Genomic DNA, 25691 nt, shown 5'->3' with positions numbered 1-25691 from the left:
AGAACCAGCCCCTGTGGCAGGCCGGCCAGAGTGGGCTTCCTCTGGCCTGGGAGAGGAGAAAGTGTGTTTCCACATCCAGGAAAGAGCAACACAGCCAGGCGAGGGGTAGCTGCAAGAGCCCCTTCCCTGTTCTCCTATAACCCTGCATGGGCAGGCCTCCTGGGAGGGGGCGGGGGGAGGGGGAGGCTTTGCAGTCAAGCCCAGGGAGCAGGAAGAAGGAAAGGAGGGTCTGTTGGGGTGGGAGCTCTGCATCTGTTTTACTGTCCAAAGGGAGGGTCAGACTCTGGATGGCTAAGGGAGCACGGCTCCCGAGGAGCTCTGAGGCAGCATGCCCACCTGCCTGGTCGGCCAGGTGCAGGCAGGTTCCAGACAGGGAGGGGCCGTGCTGGGCAAGCACGACCCTGAGGTCCCAAGCCCACCCCCTGCTCAAGTAGGAGAGGACACGAACTGACACCGAAGGAGGGGCTGATGCAGCCACGGCTCCTGCCCACCTCCCAGCACCCTCCCAGCGACCTGCCCGGAAGGAAGTACCATCTCTTCTTTTCTTTCTAATTTGTATACTTTTGATTTTAGAATAGATTCAGATTTCCAGAAAAGCTGCAGGCCGAGTCCAGAGAGTTTCTGAGGGCCCCACGCCCTGCTTCCCCTATGATTAACACCTACCATGACCGCGGTACATTTGTCAGAAGGACTGAAACAACAGGACACATTATTATTAACAAAAACCCATGTTTGTTTCAGATCTCCCCAGTTTTCCCCTAATGTCCTTTGTTTCTGCTCCAAGACCACATCCAGGCCCCCACATTACATTTTGCCACCGCATCCCCTCGGACTGCTCCAGAGCATTCCCCCTCTCTGAACATTCCTCAGACTTCCCTGGGTTTTGACGACCCCAACGGTCTTGAGGAATTCCAGTGAGGCATTCAGCAGACTGGTCTTCCACGTGGGTACATCTGATGTTTGTCTCAGGGTTAGATGGGGGGCTCGGGCCTAGGGGAGGAAGGCCACAGAGCTGAAGTGCTACCTTCCCCACATGTCAGGGTACCTGGCGCTGGCAGGACCCATCCCTGGCGAGGCTGACCGCCATTGCCTGCCGGGACAGCGTCCACCCCCAGGCCATGCTCTCTGGGACAAAGTCACCGTGCACAGCCCCCGCTGCAGGAGTGGGAGTTAAAATCCACCTCCCTGAGGACAGAGTACCTGCCTCAATTATTCGGAATTCTTCTCCTCCCACCTGTTTATTTATTCTGTCGTTTGTTTACCAGTACGGACCCGTGGATATGGATTTTATACCCTGGGTCATAATTTAATTGCTACATTATTTATTCTGTTGCTCAAACTGTCCCAGCTTCGGCCACCAGGAGCTCTTGCAGTTGATTCCCGTGTCCCTTTAACACACCCTCGCTGTTGGTTCTGGGGTGTTCGGGTGGTGTTTGAACACTTCCTTCCTTTCTGGCACTACAGGAGGCTCATCTTGGACATTCTCCGCTCTGGTTCTGAGAGTCAGCCATTCCTCGCAGGAGGTCCAAGGAGCTCCAAGGAGCACGTTACCCTCATCGTACCGAAGAGCAGGCCCCCAGCGATGGCGGAGCCTGCCTGAGCCAGCAGCCGTGGTCGGAGTTCACGTCCAGCCTCTGCCCACGTGCCTTCCCGGGTCACTTACAGCTCTGATCGTGAATGGAATGGGGGCAGCCCTGCTGGGAGGAGAGGCCTGGCCACAATCACCTGTCCTGCCCTTTCTCAGCCCCAGGCCCCGGGACCAGCTCTCTCTCCCCCCAGTCCCGAACCGTCCAACAAGAGGGGATGCAGCGACTCTGCCGACCAGGCGTCCAACAAGCACAGCACTGCATGTGTCTAAGACACTCTTCTTTCCCTGTTTACGATCGCAGCGGGTCAGGGGGCAGTCACAGCGGGTTTCAGCGCCCAGGCGAGCCAGAATCTCATGTTATTCCTGGGGCTTCACAGGACACCGCAACCCCTTGCCATTGCTGGCAGTGGACCGTTTTGGGGCTATCTGAGGAAGGAATGTGAGTCCTGGTTGTCTGAAAACCTCCATTGCCACCTTCCGGTAAAATCAAGAAGGCACCCACTTTTCAAAGCTTGCAGAACAGGTTCCGGCTCGGAGGAAATCCCAAAGATAAGAGTGGGGCATGCCTGCAGCATCGCCCATACTCCGGATGGCACAGGGGACACTGCTGTGCAGAAAAGTACACACTTGGATGGCTCTGTGCGGAAAGGGACTTGGACAAGGAACACTCTGCACAGAAGAAGTTAAGGGAATACCTTACTTTTCCACACTGTCATGTCTATGTATGTACACAAGTAATATATGATAAATATCTAAGTCTCAAGTTAAAAGAGCTCTTCCAAACTGTATAAATAAAAATCCTAAGTGATAAAGAAACATCATTATCAGAATTTAATAGGTAGTACTTTTTTTAAAGATTTATTTATTATATTTATTTATTTTATATTTATATATTTATATATATATAAATATATATTTATATAAATTTATATTATAATTTATTATATTATTTATTAGAGAGAGAGAGAGAGAGAGCAGGTGAGCAGGGGGAGGGGCAGAGGGAGGTAGAATCCTGAAGCAGACTACCCACCAAGCACGGAGCCCGACACAGGGCTCAATCCCAGGACCCCAAGATCATGACCTGAGCCGAAACCAAGAGTCAGCTGCTTAACCAATCGAGCCACCTAGGCGTCCCACTTTTTCTGTTTCTCAACTACGCAAAATAATAGAGCATCTGACAATCAATGGGTTCAACTTTGATGAAATATGGTAAGTATGTGTCCATGCATGATGTGTGGGCTCCTCTGCGTGTGCGCACCTGATTTGGCGCATGTAGCTACACACACACATCTGTGTTGTTATACACACAGGTGACCAGATGTGCGTGCTTGTACACGCACGTGTGTGGAAACAAGCACTCTCTCTGTGCTGTGTGCACTGTGTGGGGCTGTTTATCAGTAATTCTCTGCGGCCTGCAGCACAGGATCCCTGCTGCTTATATGGCAACTGAGATGCCAGACATGAAAGTGCTCTGTCGACCATAAGGCTCTCCCCGCCACCGTGAGGGATGCTCATTATTATTATGACCCTACTGCCAGGAACCCCAGCATTCGTGCTTTTGTGAAGCACCACTCTTTGCCCAGGGGGCCTGCTCTGAAAAAGCAAATGCCAGCATGTGGAGCTAACACCTTAGGGCTGGGCGCCTGGCCCCAAGGGCCACTCAGGCTGGGGGCGTCTTGTGCATGTAGGATGTTGAGCAGCAACCCCAGACTCCTCGGGGATGTCAGAAGCATCCCCTCCAGCTGGGATAACCAAAAAATATCTCCAAACCTTCCCAAGCGTCCCCTGGGAGGCAAAACTGCCCCCGTTAAGCACCACTACCTTAAAGTAAGATGTTTGCTTTTAGTTTTGGTGGCCTCTGAGTGCCCTAAAAAACCAGTGGAATGCTTTTTGGAGAGACACAAGAAAAGAGAAAGGATTCAAAAGAGAGGGAGGGGGAAGATTTGCGTCCTTCCAACGAGCAGGGAGGATGAGCTGTTCCGGAGGCTCACATATCCCCAAACGGAAAAGGGCTGGCAAAGCAACACTCTCTCAGCACGAAGGCAGTTTTTTTGTGGTGTTCCAAACCGGCCTTTATGATGAATATTTAACACAGTTATGTGCCAAGAGAATGCCACCCTCCCAGGCTGAGGCCACCAAGGCCCTGGTCTGACAGCCATCTGGACCATGCTTTCCCAGCAGGGCATCTGAGAAGCCTCAGGAAGGGGTCCCGAAGCAGATGAGAGTGGGGAGGACCCTCTCGGAGACACCAGGCAATGTCTCCCCAGCAACCACATCCAATGCCTTTGTGGTATCAGCCTGGCCGCGTGGGGTGAAGAGCAAGGTGGGCAGCGAGCCTACCACCACAAGAGTGGGCTGCCAAGAAGGGTCTGTCTGTAGACTGGCTCAGTGAGGACCGACGAAAGGGCTTCTCTGTCTCCTCACCCTCCCTGTGCTCTGGCTCTGGGCCCTCGGAGGATCCCCCTGTCCAGGGGGGTCCTCACCACAGAGATTCAGTGCATCACCACAGGCAAGGAGAGGGCCCCTGACAGTGCCTGCTTCTCTCTGTGGCCCTGGCTGGCAAGCCCAGCCACAGCCAGGAGCCAAGACAAGAGCAGGAAGAAAGCCCAGGGCGAAGCCTCAGAATCCTGACCCGGATATGGGGAGCATTTTGGGGAGAGGCTCCTTCCATAAGGCGGCAGCATCCTCCCTACCTCCCAGGCCGGGGGCCTGTGACCCTCCTTCCTCCTCCTCAGAGCTACTTGCCCCAGGTTCTACCACAGCAGCAGTCAGATCTGGGTTTGAATCCTAACTCTGCCGCTTATTAGTCTGAGCCAAGTCACTTGGCTTCTCAGAGCCACAGCGGTTAAAGGCATGCCACTGGCATAGGCCACAGTGAGGATTCACGGAGCCTGTCTGCGAGGTTCTCAGCCCCGTGCCTGACATGTGGTAGGTACTGGAATGATACTGTGATATTCGAGAAAGCTCAGAGTCCCTGTCTCCGGAGGCTTCCTGCTGGCCTGTCACAGCCTCGGCTGGCTCTGGGGTCCATCTTCTCCTTCCTCTCCCACCCTGGTGCCCCTGTCATGAGCTGTTTGGCACTCCTCTCCGTGCCAGAGCCCAGCTACTGCCTGGGGGACCCTCCTACCACAGCTCTTGAAAGGTCTCTGCAGGCCTGGCTGCCCCTCATTCCTGCGTCCACAACCCTGCATGCATGGTGGCACGCTCGCCGGGCCTGCACGCTCCACCTCACCAAACCCCCGGCCCCCCACCTCGAGGCTGGCTCAGCTCCAAACCACTCCAGAAAGCCTCTCCCCCCCGCACCCCGCCAGTCCACAGGGATGGCTGCCTCCTCTAAGCTCCTTCAGCACTGCCCCCAAATTATTCCATGGGCTGAGGCTTGTTTTGGCAGCCAGACCAAAGCTTCTAGAATAAGAGTCTGTCATACTAAGCATACACCAGGCACTCACTACTACATGCTGAATACAACTTCCCCTTATGTTTCAAAGCACTCAAAACGGTTTCCCAGTCCTGAGATTTGAAGAAGCTTTAAGGTAAGTGGCCTGGTACAGATGGGTAAACTGAGGCACAGGCAAATAAAGTCCATCAGGGGCCCACCAGCATGTTAGGAGGAGAGACGAGGGAGCCGGGCCACCACCTTCAACTGCATGAAAGTGTATAACAACATCCCCAGGGAGATGCAAAGGAAAAATGAGAGGCTGCATGTCCTGAGAATTGCCCGTGAGCAGGGCCTGATCAGATGGTTCCGAGAGTTTCACTAATGGCTTCGGCCCCTTCTCCGGGGTTAGCACAATGGGACCATACATCCCAGGAACCGGATCTCTTCCTGATCTTACCAGGCCAGCCCTGGTCCCGCAAATCAAGATCAGAAATGGTCACAGGCAGGCAGGCACTCCACGGGGACAGCACAGGGACCTCCTTTTTACCGGCTTCATGAAATCCCTCAGGAAATTAGCGTTTCAAGCATCCCAGCCAAATAAATTTCCCACACAATGGATGGGCTGAGCTGCTGGTCCCCTGGGAGGAGAGTTGGTCAGTCACCTATCTGCTCACCTCCATGGGCCGGAACTCTCTGGTTAGCTGCCCCCTGCACCTGGGAAGTCAGGACCCCACCGCTCACATACCCCCTGAGACAGCTGTAGGTCTGCACACAACAGCTCCTCAGCACGGTGAGCCTCCTTCCCGCAGAGGAACAGGCCCTGGGGGGGGGGGGGGCGGCATGGAGAAGCTCTGCCTCAACTTCCCCTCTGTTCCCACATCCATAGGACAAGCCAGCAGTGAGCAGAAGCAGCAGCCTCAAGCAGCCTTCAGGAACCTCTGGAAGACATTTACTCTCCCCACCTACTTTCTGGTAGGTTCTAAGGAGAAGGAAAGTGGAACCAAGCCTATGGAAAGAGCAGTCTCCAAGGCAGGCCCTCAGGGCACAGTCTTTGGTGAGGACTAAGCAGAGGAGCTCCTGGCCAAGGCTCATGGGTCCCAGGTCATGAGAGCCTGAACTTTTCTCCAGTAAACGTCCTCAATAAAGTTCAGGGGACATGGGGAGGAACGCCAGGGAAGGAGGACTACTAGGTGACAGGCCTCCACATCGGGAACCTCAGGAACTTGGTGGCACTTCCCACGCACTCGCCACCACCCTCCATACAGCTCCAGATCACAGGGACTGAACAAGACCCTTCTGAACGAATCACATCTCAGTCTGGGCAAGCCTTTGGAAAATGGTTCCAAAAGTATCCTTTGCTCTACAGAAAACAATATCTCCTTATACGATTCATCAAAAGACCTCCACCACTTAGTTGCTCAGGATGGTCACACAGCCAGCACTCAGGTGTGTGTCCTAAGCGAGGCTGCTACCCTCCCAGCTCCAGGGACAGGGACGCAGCCCATAAGTCAGATGGGCCACCAGACTCCCTGCAGTCCACGGGACTGGCTCTCTACCTGGGACCCCGGCCAGGCCTCAAACTCCAAGAATAATTATAATGTGTGCTTTGATGGAAACCGCCTTGTCCACAGCGTAGCTTTCGGCCTTATCTGAATCTGATTCCACGGAAGCTACTTCACAACCGAGAGCTCGGCATATGACAGCAATGCACATTGTCCATGGATGTACAAATTCTGTCTTGTCCTCCACCCTGTGAGACAGCCAATTCTGCTCTCTGTTTTCACCTTCATTTCAAAATTCTTGATTATAAATGTTTCCACTCTTGGTGTTCTCTTTTGAAAGGGTTACCACATTTGCCTGGTTCTCTCATTAATTGGTGAGTGAAGCAAAATCTTTAACACTTCCCGTTTTTATTTCTGTATGAGAGTCATGATTTTACCCTTTCCTGAAAATTACCTTTTAGCAAACTGAAGGACTCTGGGACTAAACAGGGCCTGGCTCACAGGGTCACACTCCTGGGCTCTGCAGCCCCCAGTCTGGACCCAGGACCCAGGTTCCCAGCACCTGAGGGCTTCCTAAGGCCTCCCCTGCCCCCTGCCCCCTGCCCTGCCCCACCACTCCCATTCTCCACCTGCTGGCTCCAGGGGCTGACCCTACTCTCCCATTAAGGGGATGAGTACTCGGCTTATGTGGCCTTAGGTTAGGCTAGCAATCTCTAGAGTCTGGGTAGGTGGCCAGGTGCTCTGGGAGTCGGGTATGTCCGGAGTCTGGGTAGGTGGCCAGGTGCTCTGGGAGTCGGGTATGTCCGGAGTCTGGGTAGGTGGCCAGGTGCTCTGGGAGTCGGGTATGTCCGGAGTCTGGGTAGGTGGCCAGGTGCTCTGGGAGTCGGGTATGTCCGGAGTCTGGGTAGGTGGCCAGGTGCTCTGGGAGTCGGGTATGTCCGGAGTCTGGGTAGGTGGCCAGGTGCTCTGGGAGTCGGGTATGTCCGGAGTCTGGGTAGGTGGCCAGGTGCTCTGGGAGTCGGGTATGTCCGGAGTCTGGGTAGGTGGCCAGGTGCTCTGGGAGTCGGGTATGTCCGGAGTCTGGGTAGGTGGCCAGGTGCTCTGGGAGTCGGGTATGTCCGGAGTCTGGGTAGGTGGCCAGGTGCTCTGGGAGTCGGGTATGTCCGGAGTCTGGGTAGGTGGCCAGGTGCTCTGGGAGTCGGGTATGTCCGGAGTCTGGGTAGGTGGCCAGGTGCTCTGGGAGTCGGGTATGTCCGGAGTCTGGGTAGGTGGCCAGGTGCTCTGGGAGTCGGGTATGTCCGGAGTCTGGGTAGGTGGCCAGGTGCTCTGGGAGTCGGGTATGTCCGGAGTCTGGGTAGGTGGCCAGGTGCTCTGGGAGTCGGGTATGTCCGGAGTCTGGGTAGGTGGCCAGGTGCTCTGGGAGTCGGGTATGTCCGGAGTCTGGGTAGGTGGCCAGGTGCTCTGGGAGTCGGGTATGTCCGGAGTCTGGGTAGGTGGCCAGGTGCTCTGGGAGTTGGGTATGTCCATATTCATAGTCAACCTCCCTCCGTGGTGGAGCCTTTGCTCCTTGAGTCCCAAACCGCAGGTTCCTTGAGGGACAGAAGAATTACTATCCAAACAAAGAGGTGGTGAGGGGGCAAACTTTCAGGCAGCCCTCCCCTCCCTGAGGCTCCTTGGAATTGGCTCTGATTTCTTGCCCCCCTTTTCTTTACACCTGCATTGTGGACGCAAATCTGCTGCCTTCTTGTTCCCTCTCAGTGGATGCCAGCTCCTTGCCTCTCCCACAGACGCTGCTCAGTTCCTTATTTACCAATCACCTATCAGGGGTCGGGCACTGTGCTGTGTGCCCTTGGGGCTCAAAAAATAATATATGTTAAAAAAAAAAAAGAAGATAGCAGGAAAGGAAGAATGAAGGGGGGGGAATCGGAGAGGGAGACAGACCATGAGAGACTATGGACTCTGAGAAACAAACCGAGGGTTCTAGAGGGGAGAAGGGGGCAGGGGGATGGGTTAGCCTGGTGATGGGTATTAAAGAGGGCACGCTCTGCATGGAGCACTGGGTGTTATACACAAACAATGAATCATGGAACACTGCATCAAAAACTAATGATGTAATGTATGATGATTAACATAACATAATAAGAAGGAAAAAATAAAAATAAAAATAAAAAGTATAAGACAAATACCCCATCTCAGGACCTCACCTTCAGGGGCTTAGACAAAAAAGCACTTATATGCACACAGATAATAGAGCCGTAAGAACAATGAAGGGAGGCAGGCTTTGTCACCCCACTGATTATTTTAAGCTGGTTATTCTTAAGAAACTGCAGACCTATGAGAAGCTCTGAAAACCCCAGTGGAAGCTACCCTTTTGTAGGAGACACGGACAGGTATAAGGGAACTATCCATTTGTAAGGGCGTCTCCCTAGCTGTACCAGAAGGCGGGGACGATTCAAGCTCTGGAAACTCTTAATCGAGGAAGGCAATGATCTAAATCGGCATAACAGCATTTCCGTCCTCAGTGAACACCAAAGGCCCACCTTCGGGGCCTGGGACTCACCCCGCCCCATCCCTGGCAGGTTGACAACTAGCTGGCCAGTCTTCCCAGCCTGAGATCGGGTACTTTCTGCAGATGAGGGCTCTCAGGGAAGTCCCTGCAACTCCAAGGCATGTGAGGCCCCAGGCCACACCTGCCTCAGACTCTGAATGCGTCCCAGCCCTGAAGCCCCTGTCCCTGGGCTTCCAGCTTGCCAGGGGCTGGCATCGATGGCCTGGGGGACCTCGGCACAGGCGTGGGCAGCAGAGATGAGCCTCGGCCTGGAGGGGACGGCAGGCCACCTCAGGCCCGCCTCACAGCTGGGCTGAGGAGTGAGCGGTACGTCCACCCGAAAACACCAGGCCCGAGAGAAATCGGCTGCTCTAAGACCAGTGGCGCCCCATGCCCCCCACCCCACGCCCCGGGACGCAGGGCCACTCACGATGTTCATGAGGGTGAGGACGTAGTTCTGCACGTGCTCCTTGCCATGGAAGCGCACCACCGAGTCGTCCACCACCAGCAGCACCTCGATGCTGTAGCTGCCCGCCTTCACATGCCGCCGCTTCCGCTCCCCGTCGCCCAGCTGCTCCCCCACCAGGCCCAGCAGGTTCGGGAGGTCGCCCAGGCCAAAGGCTGCCAACCAGGATGGGAAGAGAGACAGAGGTCAGACCCACAGGAGAGGCTGTGGCTTGGACGCTGCCCACCAGCCCCCCTCTGCCCCATCACGTGGGCTCTTTTCCTGCCTCTGGAAGCCAACTTAGCATGCGGGTTCGTTCCACACCACTGAATTCGGAGGCACAAGCCCTTTGCCGGGCACCAGGCCATGGCGGAGTCTTTGAGGCGATGAATAGCAGAGAAGGGGCATCTGGCCGGGAGTCGCGAGCCTAGGTCCCAGTTCCCACTCAGCGCTATCTCCCCATGTGCCCTAGCCCAGCCCATTCACCCCTGCCAGCCTCCCCCTCCCCTCCTGTGACTCGGAGATGAACCATCCTTGATCTCTTACCCAGGAGCTGGCTATAAAAATCAAAGGTGGCAGTGGGTGGAAACCTCTCAATAAAGGGAAAAAATCATGGTGTTACTGCAGTCCTGCTATGCAGGAACCCCTGGAGTATGTCCCCCCAAATCCCCTCCCCATCACCGCCAGCAACCCAATATGTCACCACCGCTGCTTTGCCTTTTTGGCAAAATGCAAAAATATTTATTTAACTAGGATTCATGAACTTGTATGATGTAATCTAGGACTTGTCAAACTTTTTCTGTAGAGGACCAGATAGTAGTTTTAGCTTTTTGAGTCATACAGTGTCTGTCTCAGCGATTCAGTTTGGCATACAAGTGGCCATAGACAATATATGAGCAACAAGTATGTCTGTCTCCATAAAACTTAAAATCCAAAAGCACGTGGTGGGCCTTAGTTTGCTGAACCCCAATCGAATCGAATCCAATCCAATCCTTACAACTCTCAGGTTCCTGTCCCCAATATACAGGTCAACAAACTGAGGTCCAGAGTAGCTCGTCCAGGTCTGTCCAAATCAAGAGAGCAGGCTTGGAAACATCACCATTGGTGCTGCTCCCGAGAAACGTAGCCCCCAAAGCAGTTATCAGTCATCTACACCCTAGTCTCAAGAGACTGGAGCAACATTTGTTGGGGCAGTGGAGTTAAGGGTTCCTGAGGACGCTGTGGGAAAAACGAATGAAGGGGAGCAAAATTTGCCACCCCAAAATATGTCTCTGTGGCACGAGGATTATTTTAGACTGACTATTTTTAAGAAACGGCAGACATAAAAAGCTCTAGAAATTGTGTAGGAGTGAGCCTTTTCTAAGGGACGTTTCTCATGTAGAAGGAAAACCTCCATTTGTAAGGGTGTCTCCCTGTCTGTACCAGGAAAAGGATGACTCTAAATCTCGGCAAACTCTTATCAATAAAGAAGGAAATGACTTAAATCCACATAACCTTCCCCTTGTTTACTGTGCTTTTCTTGGTAACCTCCCATAACTCACTCCCCCCCACCCACCGACGTCTTCTTTTGTCTTCAGCTGGAGATGTTAAGGTGGTAGCTTGGACCATTCGGGGGAGGTACGCAGTTTCCCTGGGCCTCTTCCATGTACACAGGAGGTACCCATGTAGTTAAACTTGTTTGTTTTATTCTTGCTAATCTTTTATTACAGTGTGCCTCAGCCAAGAAGCTGGAAGAGTAAAGGGAAAATTATTTTTCCTCCCCGACACTAAGAAAGCAGGATAGAAGCCTGGGGGTCTCTTGAGAAGGCTTCCAGTCTTAACATTTCATGATTTCCCCACCATCCTACCCTGAAGTTCTGATACTTGTACCGTTGGTTTCTAAGAATATCCAGTTATGTGGGAATCTCCCAAAGAGCAGGACAAGAGCTAAGGATAGAAAAATGCCACCAAAGCGTGCCCAGCATGTATCAAGGGGTGTGGCTACAGGAGGGGCACAAACTGACTAGGGGAGTGGACAGTGGGTGTGGGATGAAGGCCCCCGGCCCTTCAGCCCACAGCCTGCCCCAGGTGACAGAGAAGGAACCAGAAGGTTAACAGTATGATAACCTCAAGGCCTACAGGAAGACTGACTAGGGAAGGCTGCCACAACGGAGACCCAAACCAGGACTGGGGGGTTGACAGAAGCTTCTGGAGGATGGGACATCTAAGCTGGGCCAGACAGGAAACAGGAGACAAGCTGCTGGAGCACGGGGAACAGAGGGAAGTGCATCGGCAAAATCCACTGTGAGCAAGTGGGGCGTGACACCAGCCACAGTGTGGGTGACCGTCATGGAGGATTCCACGGGTACCTCAGCAGAGACCCAAGTTCTGTCTCTCGGCTCTATCGACATGGATACTTCAGGAACTGAAATCTGAGGACAGGGCAGCAGGGAACCATGGGACTCTGCTACTGTCTCTTTTTATCATCCCTCCGGTTAGTGGCCCGCAAGCACCAAGGAAGGAAAGCACTAGACTAAAGGGTTGGAAAAACGTGTGCCCCTTGGCGCACTGGGGAAAGCAGAAACGTGTGGCCAGCCCTCCGAGTGACGCACAGGCTGGTGAGCGGGGCTCAGGCCGCTGTCACCCTCACTCGACCTGGCGCCCGAGCCCAGTGGTGAGTACAGCAGCCCAGAGACAAATGCCTGGGAGAGAGGAGGGAGAAGCCCCAGGAGGGGAGGAGAGGGGGCAAGCAGTCTCTCCATGGAGCAAGGAGACTAAATGACAGTCACTCCCAACACATGAGCAGGACCCGAAGGTTTACCAACAGCAAGTGAAATGTGCAGTTTGACCCCTTACAGTTCTCCCAGCCAGGTATGTCAAAGGGAGGCTCAGAGAGGTTACCTGACTCATCCCAGGTCACACAGCAGGTTAATGGCCAAAGCCCAGAAATGCAAACCCAGGGCTCCCACTCTCCCATGATCATGCCCTCTCAGGGCCCACCCAGGTTTTCCTCTCGGCAAAAAGAACGAGGGGCCGTGGGGAGGACCTGCTGATATCACCACCACAGGCCCTGGAGAGGTGCCCCCCACACCCTCTTGCATCTCTCATCCTTTGGGCCAGACATAGGTAACCTACCGAGCGGGGAGGGTGGGGGCAGCAGGCCCCTGGGAGCTTTTCCAGGAGCCCACCCAAGAAGCCCCATGAAAATGTGAAATGGTGCAGCTGCTTTGAAAACCAGTTTGACAGTCACCCAAAAAGTTAAATACGGTGTTACCACAGGACCGAGCAATTCCACTCCGAGTCCTATACCCAAAAGAATTGAAAACATACGTCCACACAAAACCTCATACACGAACGTTCATAGCGGCGTTAACATCATAACCAGAAAATGGAAACAACCCAAATGTCCATCAACAGATGAAGAGATAAACAAAACGTGGTCTGTTCATGCAACTGGAATATCACCCTGCCGTGCACAGGAATGAGGGACTGACACGTGCTACGCACGGATGGACCTCACAGGCTAAGCGACAGAAGCCGGTCACAAAAGGCCACATGTTGCGTGATTCCCTTTACACGAGACGTCCAGAACAGGCACAGAGAGAGAACGTAGATGAGTGGCTGCCCGGGGGCTGGGGAGGGGGGAAAGAGGAGAGGTCATTAATTCATGGGTACAGGGCTCTTTGTGGGAGCGACAGAAATGTTCTGGAATCAGATAGTGGTGATGGTTGCACAACATTGTAAACACAGTAAAAACCCACTGAACTGTATACTTGGAAATCATTAAAATGGTGGATTTTATCTCAAGTTAAAATAAGCAGCAGCCCAGAGCCCAGCCTGGCTGGCTGCGCCTGAAGGGACAAGCTGCCCTCACGTCCGACAGCCCTGGCCCCCAGCCAGAGAGCTGGAACTCTGGCCACAGGGCGGTGGGAAGGGGTTATAGAGAGCGGGGCCGTGGGGTGAGGAGGGAGAGGGCAGCATTCAGAGCGTGGCAGTGTCCAGGCCACAGCCCCTGAGGCCAAGCAGGGTCCACAGGGCAGTCCCTGAGGGGCTGGGAGGGGGCCAGCCACACCTGGAGGTCCAGCCAGGGGAATTTCTACCTCCAGACTCCGAAGTGTAGTGTGTTATGTATGAGTGGGTGAGTGTGGGAGGTGTGTGAGTGTGCATGTGTGTGTGTTACGCATGAGTGGGTGAGTCTTTGGGGACACGCATGCCCTCTTCAGGAAGCAGTCGTCAAAGACCATACCCTGCGTGCCAGGAAGAGTCCCCTCCACCTCCAAATTCATCGGTGCATGTCAGATACTTCTACCATGGAGCCCTGGGGGCTGAAGCCCCTCCACAGGCCACAGCTCAGCTAGAAAATCAATCTGATGGGTCTTCTGAGGCCTCCTCGCCTTCCTTGAGGAAAGCCATCCCCTGTGGGGTAGCGGAACTCATGTGAAGGAACAAAGATCGTGAAGACGTGGTATCTGTCCTCCAGGAAGCCCCCCCAGCCTAACTGGGACAAGAAGACGGTCCCAGGAGAAATCCAGAGGGCTTAGGGATCCAGGAGAGGGGACCCCTGAGCTGGGCTGACAATTGGGCAGCACGGGGCATGGGGGCAGACAGAGATGGAGGAAGGTGCTCAGGCTGAGGCAGATTTCTCAAAAGCCCATTTATTGGCAGCTAAGCAGGCTCTGACCGCCTGGCCTCGGCCTCTGAGGCATTTCCCTGGGTGCTAAGAGGTAAACCCACAGACGTGAGGTGAAACCTTTCAACTTAATCGAGAATGATAAATGAAGACAGGCACACGCAGAAATGCTAATATACCCGCTGGGCTCAGACCCACCAGTGGTCTTAAAATAACAGTGTCACAGGTTTCCAAGAGAGCCTTCCACTGCCGCTTGTCTAAGGAGGGACACAGGTGGGCCCAGGGCATGGCATCACCCACAGGCCCAGGACTCCCCTGATGACGGGGAGCCCCACCAGCCTTCCTGGGCCTGAGGGCCAACGCTGTTGAGCTCAGTGGTCTGGGCTTCCCAGCCACTGACTGTGATGGCAAGCAATGTGGCTGGTTCCAGGCCCACGGCCGTGGGTCTCCCCAAAAGGGGAGATTATGGTCTTTTGTTCAGAACTGCCCTCAAATAAAATGGAGCCCAGTGAGACTTGTCTTTCTTCCCAGCCACAGTAGAGGGCATGGTGCTGTCCCAGGCTGCCCCTGAAATCTATCCCAGCCCCCCCACCCCCGACTCCAGGCCTGCAGAGCCCTCCACCACCCAGCTCGGCCTCTCCTGTGAGCCACACTGGGAGAGCAGCTGGAGCTTCAAAGGAGGCACTGTATGTGGGGACAACTGGTTTCCAGCATTCCTTCCCGCTCTGCCCCACCCCCCAGGGCCACGGCAGGAGGCTGTGGTCCGATCACGGCCAGATTCCACCCAAGGCCTCCTCATGTCCTCTTGGCCAAAGGGGCTTCATGACAACGCTAAGTTGGACAGTGCATCTGGCCATGGGCCTGGGACCAGTACACGCTGCATCCCCCGCTTCAGTCACACAAGCACGGGTCCTGAGTACGTGCGGGCTGCCGTGCAGACCGCCAGGCTGCTCTCAGGGGCTCTCGCCCTAACCTGGCAGTGGCTACCCTAATAACAATACCGGAGTAAGAGCAGTCATTTATCAAACACCTGCTACGTGCCAAGCTCCACGCTGGGATTTTTATACACACAATTGGGAATACACGCAACCTGAGAGAGCCACAATCACCCCCACTTTACAGATTAGAAAATGAGCTTCAGAGATGTTAAGTAACTTGGTTAGGTTAGCCGACAGTGTTGGACGTAGGATTTAAAAATGGTCTGTTGGACACAAAGCTGACCCCAATGCCCAGATACCTGGCAGTCCCCTCTACGAGTGCCCTAAGACCTTCCTTCCTGTGGCTCCCAAGGGCTGAGTTGATTTTCAGGGGGGAAGAGCTAACTGCAGCCATTGCACCTTCCGCTAGGCAGGGAAATCACCTTCCGAAGCAACGGAGAGCCTCGCAGAGACCTCTGGAGTCCCTGGGGCCACCGTTCAGGGGGCTCGAGTCGCTCACCTGGCCCCCTGACTCCAGCCAGCTGTAGTAGCCCCTAAACCCCACTGGGGTTTCTCTGCTGGTATACGTGCTCCAGCCCCACTTTACAGATGAGAAGACTGAGGCCAGGGCTCTAGAGGTCAAGGTCAGAAGTGACCTAAAAACACCCCAGGTCCAGGCAGAGGCGGAGCTCAGGGACCTGCCCAGTGCCTACCTTCATTGTGAAGGTCCCCGCCGGGCTGGGCCCCCTCCTGCCGGACGGCCTCCCGACGGTACAGCACATGCGTCCTCCCGTGGGCCTCCTGCTTCTGCTGCCCCCATTCCAGGGGCTCTATGAAGTAGTCGCTGCTGTCCGTGCGGATGAGGCCCGCCTGAACCAGGCCCACGGCAAGCCGAAGGAGCAAAGGGGGGAGAGAAGAAGCGTGAATACACAGCACAGAACAGGCGAGCATTTGTGAACGCAAATGTGTATGACCACCCGTGTGCAGACCCTTCTTCGGGGGTGGGGAGGTGGGAACGGGTGGGAGGATGCCGAGCGGCGGGGGGGGGGGGGGCGGGGGGGTGCCCATTTCAAGCAAAGCAGATCCACTTTTCCTGTGCTGTGCCCTCATGGGGTTCCACCTAACATTTCATTTAAACAAAGGGTTCCAGGACTTCGAGGGGGGAGGGGGAGGCTGGAAAGGCTTTGCCACAAATACACCCCCCTTCCCCCCTCCCAGAGCACAGAATTCCAACCCCAAAGCACCGTCCTGAAGATCTGCCTTTACCTACAGGGCAGACAAGGGGGGAAATGCCCACTGAGGCATTTAAATTATTTCAGATTTAAAGCATGTGTGTGCCTACACCCGGGACAGCAGCTAACGTTCGCCGACAACGAAAGAGCCCGAGTAGGGCACCGGAATGCGTGCTCTGTTTTTATTCTAATTTTTCGCCTGCATCAAAATATGTCTGTAAAAATAATCAGGTGTTGGCTTTGGAAATAAAAACATTAAAAATATAACCTAGGCCAAGGTCGGCAAGTGTGTTATTAGCCCCCAGTGAAGGCAATAATCACAGGGGCCAACAAGACACACAACTCGATGTGTTGAGCTGCGCAAGCTCACACCCTACCCCCCCCCCACCCCACCCCAGCGCCAGGCCTAGAAAGCAGTCAGACCAGACCACCCACCACAGTGCCTGGAAAACAGTAGGCAGTCCTAAAGGAATATATATTTGTTGACTTCCTTCACTCATTCAACAAGTACCTATTGAGTGCCTACTGTATACCAGCACCACTCCAGAAACTGGGAATGCAGCTGTGAACACCGGGCAACGCGTGAGGGAACCATTCTTATCAAACTATCAGACCTTCTCCACTTGAATAGGAGCCCCCTCCTTTTAAAGCAGCCGTGACTTCACGCAACCAAATGCCACCAATTTCCCCACCGCAGCCTGTTCTGAGACAAGGTCCTCTAAGACCTACTGAGCACATGAGTCGGCCACTACCAATCCTCTTCCTGCCAAAGCTACTGCAACTCCTCAAATTCTGGCATTGCCTGCCCCATGTGGCCACCAGATCTCAGAGACTCACACGAGGGATGCAGGCTCTGGAATGATCTGCACAGCATCCGGCTGGGCTGCAAGGCCCTGCTGTCCGGTTCACCCCTCCTGTCCACAATCACGGACCTTTCAAGATCGCCATGCCTGCCCCAGTCTGAAGCTTCAATCCCTCAACGACCTCCCTACTCAGGCGAAGGCTTCACTTTTGATTGGATGCCTCTAGCAACATAGAGCTCCCTCCTTCAAGATCTAACCTATTCTGTGCAGGGACACTGGTCAGGTTTTAGTGAGCTGAAACACACTTCCCTACAACTCTATTCTTTGTGAACAGTCCTCTTATCACTGACAGTAACAATGCTATCTGCCACTTATATTTACATATATTATTTCATCTTTACAACAGCTTTATAAGACAGATGCAAACACTAGACCCATTTCACAGATAAGGAAACAGGCTCCGAATGGTTAAGAAACAGTCACCCAGCAAGTAAGTGACAGCACAGGCCTCTCCCCAGGGAAGAGTTAGTGAACCTCTATTTCCCTCTCCCGGTTAACTGGAGAGGGCAAACACCCAAGCCCTGTAATATACAACCTGGGAAATAAGTTTCAAACCTCTCTGTGACTGTGGATTCCACCTTGACCCCCCCAGGGGTCAAGGACAGAACTTGCCAGCAATGTTCCTGGTCCATTTTGGGCATTGTGTCTGGCCTTGATAGGCAGTTCTTATCCAGGCTGGGGCATCCCCTCAGCCTCTGAGGCCCTCCTCCTGGAGAGGGCATGGGTGGGGCAAGGTCAGTCACCAGATCAGAGGTAGACTGGGCAGGTCCCTCCCCCATGGCCCTCGGATTCCCCATCCGCACCGTGAGAGGGTTGGCGGACTCTCTCCAGCTCTGCCCCGGCCAGGAAACCGGGCACTGCTTGGGGCAGACAGACTGGCAACGGGAACGTTCTGGCTCTCTGCCTCCCTGCCAAATTACTCCCGTCTCTCAATTTATGAGATGTTTATATTTCTGAAAAGTGGTGGCTAATTTTAAAGAACTCAAATCCAAATCAAATTTCTGTACAAGACGTCCAGAAAAGGCGGAATGTAAGTTGCTAGAAAATAAATGTTGGCCCTATCTGTTTTCCCTCAGACCTTCTTCTCGTGGAAACAGTAACTCAGTGGAAATAGATACCAGAAAGGTTCTTCGTGCAACACAAACAACAGCAAACAGCTGGTTATATCCAGTTGAGCCACATACTATGCAGGCCCTCGGGCCATTTCTCCAAACGGACGCTCTCCAAAGCGCAGGCCTGGCTACCAGCAGCCTGGCTCCAGACCCCTTTCCTATGGCTGCTACTGAGGGGCCTTTCCTGGGAGATGAGTGGCCGAGGGGGACCTGTATGACATCTCCAATATGGCCGGTGACATCATGTCAGTTGCAAAGGTAGTGCCTTCTGCTGTGTCTTTATCCAGAGGCCTCCAGGCCATACTGGGGGGCGGGGTCCCAGATTTTTCAGCCCAGCTTCCCTGCAGGGGAAGCCCCCAGGTCCAGAGGGTAAGTCCGGGGCGCCTGAAGGAGACGGGGCCATGTGGTGATGGGGGAGGTAGGCACTGGCTTATCCTTGTCTCCTGTTGTACGTCATAATTTTTTTTTAAAGATTTTATTTATTTATTCATGAGAGACAGAGGGAGAGAGAGAGAGAGAGAGAAGCAGAGGGAGGAGCAGGGAGCCCGATGTGGGACTCGATCCCAGGACCCTGGGATCATGACCTGAGCCGAAGGCAGACGCTTAACCATCTGAGCCACCCAGGCGCCCGTTGTACGTCATAATTGAGCAAGTTCGGCAGATCACTGGTAGCTGTCTACCATCAGGATGAGGTCCCACATATCTTAGGAGATAACTGAAGCCACGTTATTTTAGAATTAGTATGTATGGGTACATGTGTATATTTAAACGTGTTTATTCTGAAATTGCAAGGACTTGCACATAAACTGTGAGGCAAGGGTAGAATAAGCCAACACTTCTCCAGGAAGAGACCCCCAAAGACTGAAATATGTGTCCGTGGGGGTGCCGAAGTCTGGGCTGAGACAGGAAAGCACTCTGTCTGTGTGAGGTCAAGTGCAGAGACAGTGAGCCGGGACAGAGCCTGGGGTCCAGGCACAGGTGGGGGGCTGAGTGCTGAGAGGACAGCCGCACACCCTCCTTCTAGCAAAGCGTAATCCGGAGGCCCCTTGCTACGCCCTCAGATTCACTAACCTTTGCAGAATGCCCAGGAGGACCTATTTCAAGATGGCAGCTCCAGTGAAGCCAGGTGAAGGGTAAGCCAGGTCCCCTCCTTCTTCTCCCTCCAAGATGAGCCTATGCGGGGCCTCCCCAGAGAAGAAAGAAGTAGAGCAGGCCTCTGACCCAACCAACCATCCCACCACCTCCCAAGGAGAGCACATTGAAATCCCATTACCAAGGTTTTACTGCCACCTGTGCCGACTCGGGTTCTAGGCTTCCAGCAAATCCAGCTGAAAACCGTTCCATGGTAGGAAATGAAAGAAAGCCGAGCAAGGGGAGGCTGGGGTGAGGTACACAACTGGGAGTGGCAAGAGAACCTGAAATGGCTTCCCTCAGGGCCGCCCCCAGCCCAGCAACCTGCTTCTGGCCTCGGCCTAGACGGCGTCTCTGGTCGGAACTCAGGGACCCCCACTGCAGGTGTCTGCTTCCCTCCCACCACCGTCCTGCTCCCCGAACTGCTGCACTCTGGCTCCAGCTGTTACCAAGCATCATGAAGACCGCCAGTGCGTGCCCTCACTGCTTCATCACTGTCTATAACCCCCATCACCACCACCCGCCCCCGCCAAGTCCTCACCTCCCTTCCTGCCACCTTGGGCTTCTCAGTCTAGATGCATAAGAATTCTGTGAACACCCACAGCTCTGTCCCTGCCTTTCCCTCCTTTCCACTGTCCCAGGAAAGCTTCCGCCCTGGTCCAACCCACCCGGTCACCCTCTCCAGGTCTGCATACCAATGCAGAGCCGGTCTCACTTGGAATCAGTGGCCCCAACTCTCATGTGAGCACGATGCCGGCTGGGGATTCCGCTGCATCTCCCTGTTACGTCTGCATCCCAGCTCTCCCGATGGCTGAGACTCCTAACACTGTCCCCACCTCCTCCTCTCTTGTTTTCAAGGAGAAAACAGGCACCTTCAGGCGGGCTCTCCCCTGCCCTGCCACCATCCTATGAACTCCCCTGGCTGTGCCCATCCTCACCTCCCGCTCGCCTCCCTCTCCCCCTCCAGAAGTCAGCTCCTGTAATTAGTGCCCCTCCTTCCAGCATCACCCTGCTCACCCTCTCTTCGATCATTCTTGCTGGCACGCTCATGCCCTCAGGGATCGCCCTTCTGGGAAACTACCACCACCCCAGCCCTGGCAGGCTACTGCCAGAGTCTCTGCTCCCCTCCACACTGGACATGGCCAGAGGGAAGGTAAAGTGATGCAGTCACTCTGGACAACAGTCTAGCAGCTCCACAAAATACTAAACGGTGACCATAGGACCCCACAATTCCACTCCTTGGTACACGCCCCAGGGAAACGATGACGAATGTCCACACAAAAACTTGCACACGGATGCTCACTGCAGCCCTACTCCTGGTGACCGAGAAGGAGAAACCACCCAAATGCCCACCAACAGATGAATAGATGAATAAAAAAAAACAGAACGAAGAACTGATGTAGGCTAAAACACAGATGAATCTCGAAAACATCCTGCCAAGTGAAAGAAGCCAGTCACAAAAGACCATATAGTATACAATCCCATCCATAGGAAATATCCAGAATAGAGAAGTCTATAGACACAGAAAGATGAGTAGTGGCCAAGGGCTGGGGCAATGGGTTGGGGGGGCGGGGCGCGGCGGTGACCACAAAAGGGCACAGGGCTTCCTTCTGAGATAGTGAAAATATCCTCAAATTGAATGTGGTGATAATTACCCAACTCTATGCATATCACAAAAATTCACCGCACTGCACACTTTAAATTAGGTGAACTGCATGCTACGTGAACTGTATCTCAATAAAGCTGTTAAAAAAAAAAAGCATGACACACACGTACGGAAATGAGAGATGACCCACATGCGTGCAAACAGGGCCAGGCGCGCAGAGCGAGGCCACACAACGCAACGGTGCCCGCACGCATGCCGGCCGACAGCAGACACGTAGGCACGGAGACAGCATCGTGCACGAGCCGCGCGGGGCGCCCGTGACCACGGAAGCATGAGTCAGCACGGCTGGGACCAAGGCCCGCGGACGCTGCAATTCCCTGTAATTCAAACCCGCTGTGGAAGCCCCAGGCCGCGGGAGCTCGGCGGCAAGCTGCGCCGCCAAGGCCTGGGCCCCCGCCAAGGCAAGTCTGAAAGCCGATTCTTCCCGAGCAGCCGCTCCGGGGACAGGCGGGAGGAAGGAGCCCCAGAGGCTGCAGAGAGCTGCCCGGATCGTCCTCAGCTGGCGTGCCCTGCCCTGCCCGCCCCACACGGGCCGAAGGAGAACTCCCAGAACAGGCCGGAGTCTCGGAAGAAGCCCCAGGAAGCCCACCGCCTCCACCAGCTGGAGGCAGTTATCTGGGACAACCGCTGCCCGCCCCCCTTCCCAGGGCCATGACCTCTGCAGGCCCCACACCCTGGGAGGTGCTGGGTGATAGGCTTCCCAGTGCATCTGCAGCAGGAATCCCTCTCGGGGGAGAAGCGACATGGTAGGTATGGTGGGTAAATGCCACGAGCCAGCATCCCCAGGTGCTGTCACTCTCGCACTGTGTCGTCCTGGACAAGTGACTCCGACACCCCTGTGTCTCCGGATTATACCGGCGCCGATCCTTGGGCCTGCTCTGAGGAACGTACACAGCGGCTAGAATGGTCTTAGGCTCACAGCGAGGGCAGTGCCAGTGTTCCCATTTGCTGCCAGGATTACCATCACCCTCATTCACAGTGTGCCTGGGAGTCCCCGTGGCTCAGGAAGGGAGCCTATGGCTTTCAAGTGCTGGGAGCAGCATCCTAGAACCACAGGGTGGTGAGCCTCTAACTCCCGGTGCCACCGAGACCTGGCTTTGCCTCGCTCAGATCCCTGCCCGTACACGGGAGGAAATCCCTGAGGGAAAAGATACCATGGGTTGAGCATCCTTAAGGGAGAAAGTCCTTGTCAAGAAGAAGAGGCTGCGCCGGGTCAGGGGTAATTTTTAAAGACGACAAAGGACACACCAAAGGTTGGTGGGAACGCACCCAGCTGCTAGGGAGCTCTGGGGGGCGAAACTGCGGCAACTTCCTTCTCTTTAAACTTTGAGGTGTTTTCTGACTTTTCTACGATTGCCCATCTGAAAAGGAAAGTCGATTCTGCACAGAATGCCCGCCTACTGCAATGAGCGAGGCATCATTATTTTAAGAGGCATTTTTAAACAAAGTTTAAAAAAAGGAAGCCAACCCCATGAAGCCCTCCTTTTCTGGCCCCCAACTTCCCAGCAAGTGGTGTAGAGGCTGCACCTGGGAGCCAGGCCCTCCCCAAGCCTCAGAGTCCCCATGTGAAACCAAAGGGTTACTGGCAGGATGGACTGAAGTCATGACGCACAAAGGCCCTTCCCGGGGCGCGGCCCACGGCAGGGCGGCAGGCTCTTCCGTTCTGTCCTTCTCTGGCCTGGCTCTCCGGGCACCCCCGACCTGACCCCAACTTTTCCATCAAACACACAGTAGACTTTTCCAGGAGGCCACAGCAGTGGGTGTCAACGCTAGATGCCCATTTAGATCACCAGAGACATTTGCAGAATTACTGGTGCCGAGCCCACGCCCCAGACCAACGGATCAAATCTCAAATCGGGCATCAGGAGGTTCTCTGAGCCGCCCAGGTGATTCTCCTGTGCTGCCGGGGCTGGGAACCACTGATCTAGACTCCGGAAGTTTCCCGACAATGGAATGTTGAAGGGTCATCAGAGTTCCACAGAGTAGTATCAGCTGTGGTCGTTCGACCAGAATCTGTTTGTCGTAATGCAGGAAATGGGCAAGACAGACAAGGAAGGAGAGGACAATGAGAAAGGGCCCTGAACGAGGGGGGAGGGTGCTGGGCAGGCGGTGTGGGCAGGCCGCATTTCTGCACACCCTGTGCCTGGGCTGGGCCTGACCAAGGACGGTCCACACCACATCTATTTGTGCCTTAGGCACCGTCTGAGAACCTAACCACCTCCCTCCCTCCAGGGGTGACTCCACTGGGAGTGAAGAATAGTTCACCAACATTGCCCTGAGCTGGGTGAGTCAGGGAGGGGCTGTGATCTGCTGGGTGGCCGGTGGCAAGTCAGTGATGTCACAGCCACCCAAGCTGGGGAGTCCACGGTGCGGAGGGTGAGAACAAATAGTGGCAGTGCCTCTACGATGACGATGATGGGGATGATTGATTCTGTCCTCCGGCACCGTGGAGAGCAGTTGCTTAGGTCTTCAAAAGCTTGGTAAATATTTTTAAAGGAAGGGTGCTCACTTTTCATGACCCCGCCCCCCAGCAGTAGAGGTCCCAGCCCAGGGGCAGGGCAGGGCCTCACACCTGCAGGTGCTCAGAGACTCCCCTTCTGCAGCAAACCCCCACCCTGGAGCCCAGCCAGAGTTCAGGGCAGAGCTTGCCAGGCTAGCAGCCACCCCCACTTTCCATTCCCTGTGCCCAGGAGCCACGTGGCTCTGAAGTGTCCCCCTCTATCACCACCATGGCCCGCCAAGCTCGGGCTGGGAGCACTACTTGGCCCCCTGCTTGGCCCTGAGTCTTGGCGGTAGCAGTAGCTTCGGGACAAGGAGACAGGAAGCAGCTTTCAAATGCCAGGAGGCAGTGTGGCTGCCAGGCCCTGAGCTGAGGAGGGGCTCCCTGCACCGCGGCCCTGCAGTCGGAGCCCCACAGCTCAGAAGAAAGGCAGCTGACCATGGGGCGGCTCCAGGAAGAGGTGAGCCAGTCCCGCCCAGAACTGAGGGCCAGCCGCCCCCCGCCCCCCGCCCACCGCAGGTCACTTGTCCCAGCCAGACCTCCCCTCTGGTCCATCTGAAATCACCCTGGCCCAGAGGGGTGCCGACTTGGTTTTAAGCCATGCTTCCCCCACATAAGGTCATGCATGTAAAATGTTTACCACCGAGTCTGACATACAGCAGGTCCGCAGCGAGTGATAAATGAGGGATGTGGTGGTGGCAGGGAAGGTTCCCTATGCAAGGCGGATAAGCATGGGGGGTAGAAGGAGTCACTGGGTTTCCCGTGCAGGGCCCAGCTCCAGCCACGAGTGGTCCCCGACCACACATGCGCTCCGGGCATCACTGCCCTCAGTGGAGAGGAATCCAGATTAGCTGGGGCAGGTTGCTGTCCTTACTCATGACCTGGGCTTGGCACCATGAATGAGCATGTTTTCCAGATTTCTCAGAACTCTGACACGTCACCAAACCCTGTCTGGGCTAAACCCTGTCAATTAACTAGCAACACAAATGCTCACTCACATCCCAGCGGCTTGGGCCACTCAGCAGGTACCCAAGTCCCTACACCTCTGCAATTGCGCTTCTCCTAAACCTCTGTCTGCTACGGTTCCTCTAGTCATGCACTCATCCACGGGCTACGTACTGAGCAGGCCCCGTTCTAGGTGCTGGGGACATGGCCCCCAACCCCCCCTCACCTCGAGCCAGCACGCTACGGAGCAGTGAGACAGGCAATCAACAAGTAAAACCATGGACTACCAAATGGAAGGAGCCGTGAGGAAAACGTAGGCAGAGGAGAGAAGCGGGATCTGAAATTTTAAAGAACGGAGTCAGGGAAGAGGTTACTCAGAAGGTGACATTTGAGCAACAGCTTGAGGGAGATGAGGGGACAGCATCTGGGGAGGACGGCCCCGAAGGAGGGCAATCAGGGGAGCACTGAGGGAAGGGGCAGAGGAGGTCCCAGAAGGACAGGGAGGCGGGACCACAGCCCTAAGCCTGCTCGGCTCCCCCCCACGGGAGCATCGCGGAAGGGCTGGGAATGAACAAGACTGCCCTGGCCGCCCGTGGTGGTGGACGACAGGGGCATGGATGGAGGCAGGGAGATCGGTTAGAGAGGCCACAACCGTCACCCCAGACAGCGGTGCTGTCTGGACTGCCCCCCGACTTGTTTTTCCTGTCAAGCCCTGTTTGTTTCCCTTTTGGAATTATTTACACTAAAAGTCCACCCCCCACCCCGACTGCAGCCGCATGGGCCCTGTTCCACACCTGGAACCGCACGTGTCCACGCGGGCCTCCGCACCTCTGTGGCTGCCGTGAGCTCTGCCAGGAACGCCCCTCCAGCCCAACTCAGATGTCACCCCATCATGGCTCCCTCCTCCGTGCCCCCAGCGGCTTGTGGCCATGCTCTGTTCCCACCCAGGGGATATTCCTATCTATTCCTCTTTGAAATGTGAGCTTCAGGTGCACGAGTACTGAGCCACACCAGGGGGCCAAAGGGGGTTTGGAACAAAACCCCCTTCAATAAGCATCCTTGGGCCCAAGCCTCCTTAATGAACTCCCTTGGGCATTATGGCCCTTCATGAGAGATCCGCTCCCCCATACAATGTGGCCACGGCTGAGGGGGCAGCATGTTTTACCCAGAGTCTCCCCACCTAGGGACGATGAATTATGAGGTGACAAAGCACCAAGCACTCAACGCACCCAGGCCGGCGGCTTGTCGGGCTAC

The 25691-nt window shown here is 55.0% G+C and overlaps 1 protein-coding gene across 2 annotated transcripts in view; it reads right to left on the bottom strand.

The window, feature by feature from the left end:
- Positions 1–25691, bottom strand: part of ADAMTS14 (ADAM metallopeptidase with thrombospondin type 1 motif 14) — a 73760-nt gene that overhangs the window by 35408 nt on the left and 12661 nt on the right. For both annotated transcript variants that reach the window (XM_027596864.2, XM_027596865.2), the window contains exons 3-4: positions 15702–15858; positions 9448–9638 (exon numbers count right to left, since the gene is read on the bottom strand). In XM_027596864.2, the coding sequence (XP_027452665.1) occupies positions 9448–9638; positions 15702–15858 (348 nt within the window). The remainder of the gene's footprint in view (positions 1–9447; positions 9639–15701; positions 15859–25691) is intronic.

This window comes from Zalophus californianus, chromosome 15 (assembly GCF_009762305.2).
Source record: "Zalophus californianus isolate mZalCal1 chromosome 15, mZalCal1.pri.v2, whole genome shotgun sequence".
Taxonomy (NCBI): Eukaryota; Metazoa; Chordata; class Mammalia; order Carnivora; family Otariidae; genus Zalophus; species Zalophus californianus.
This window is presented reverse-complemented; position numbering and strand designations above follow the sequence as displayed.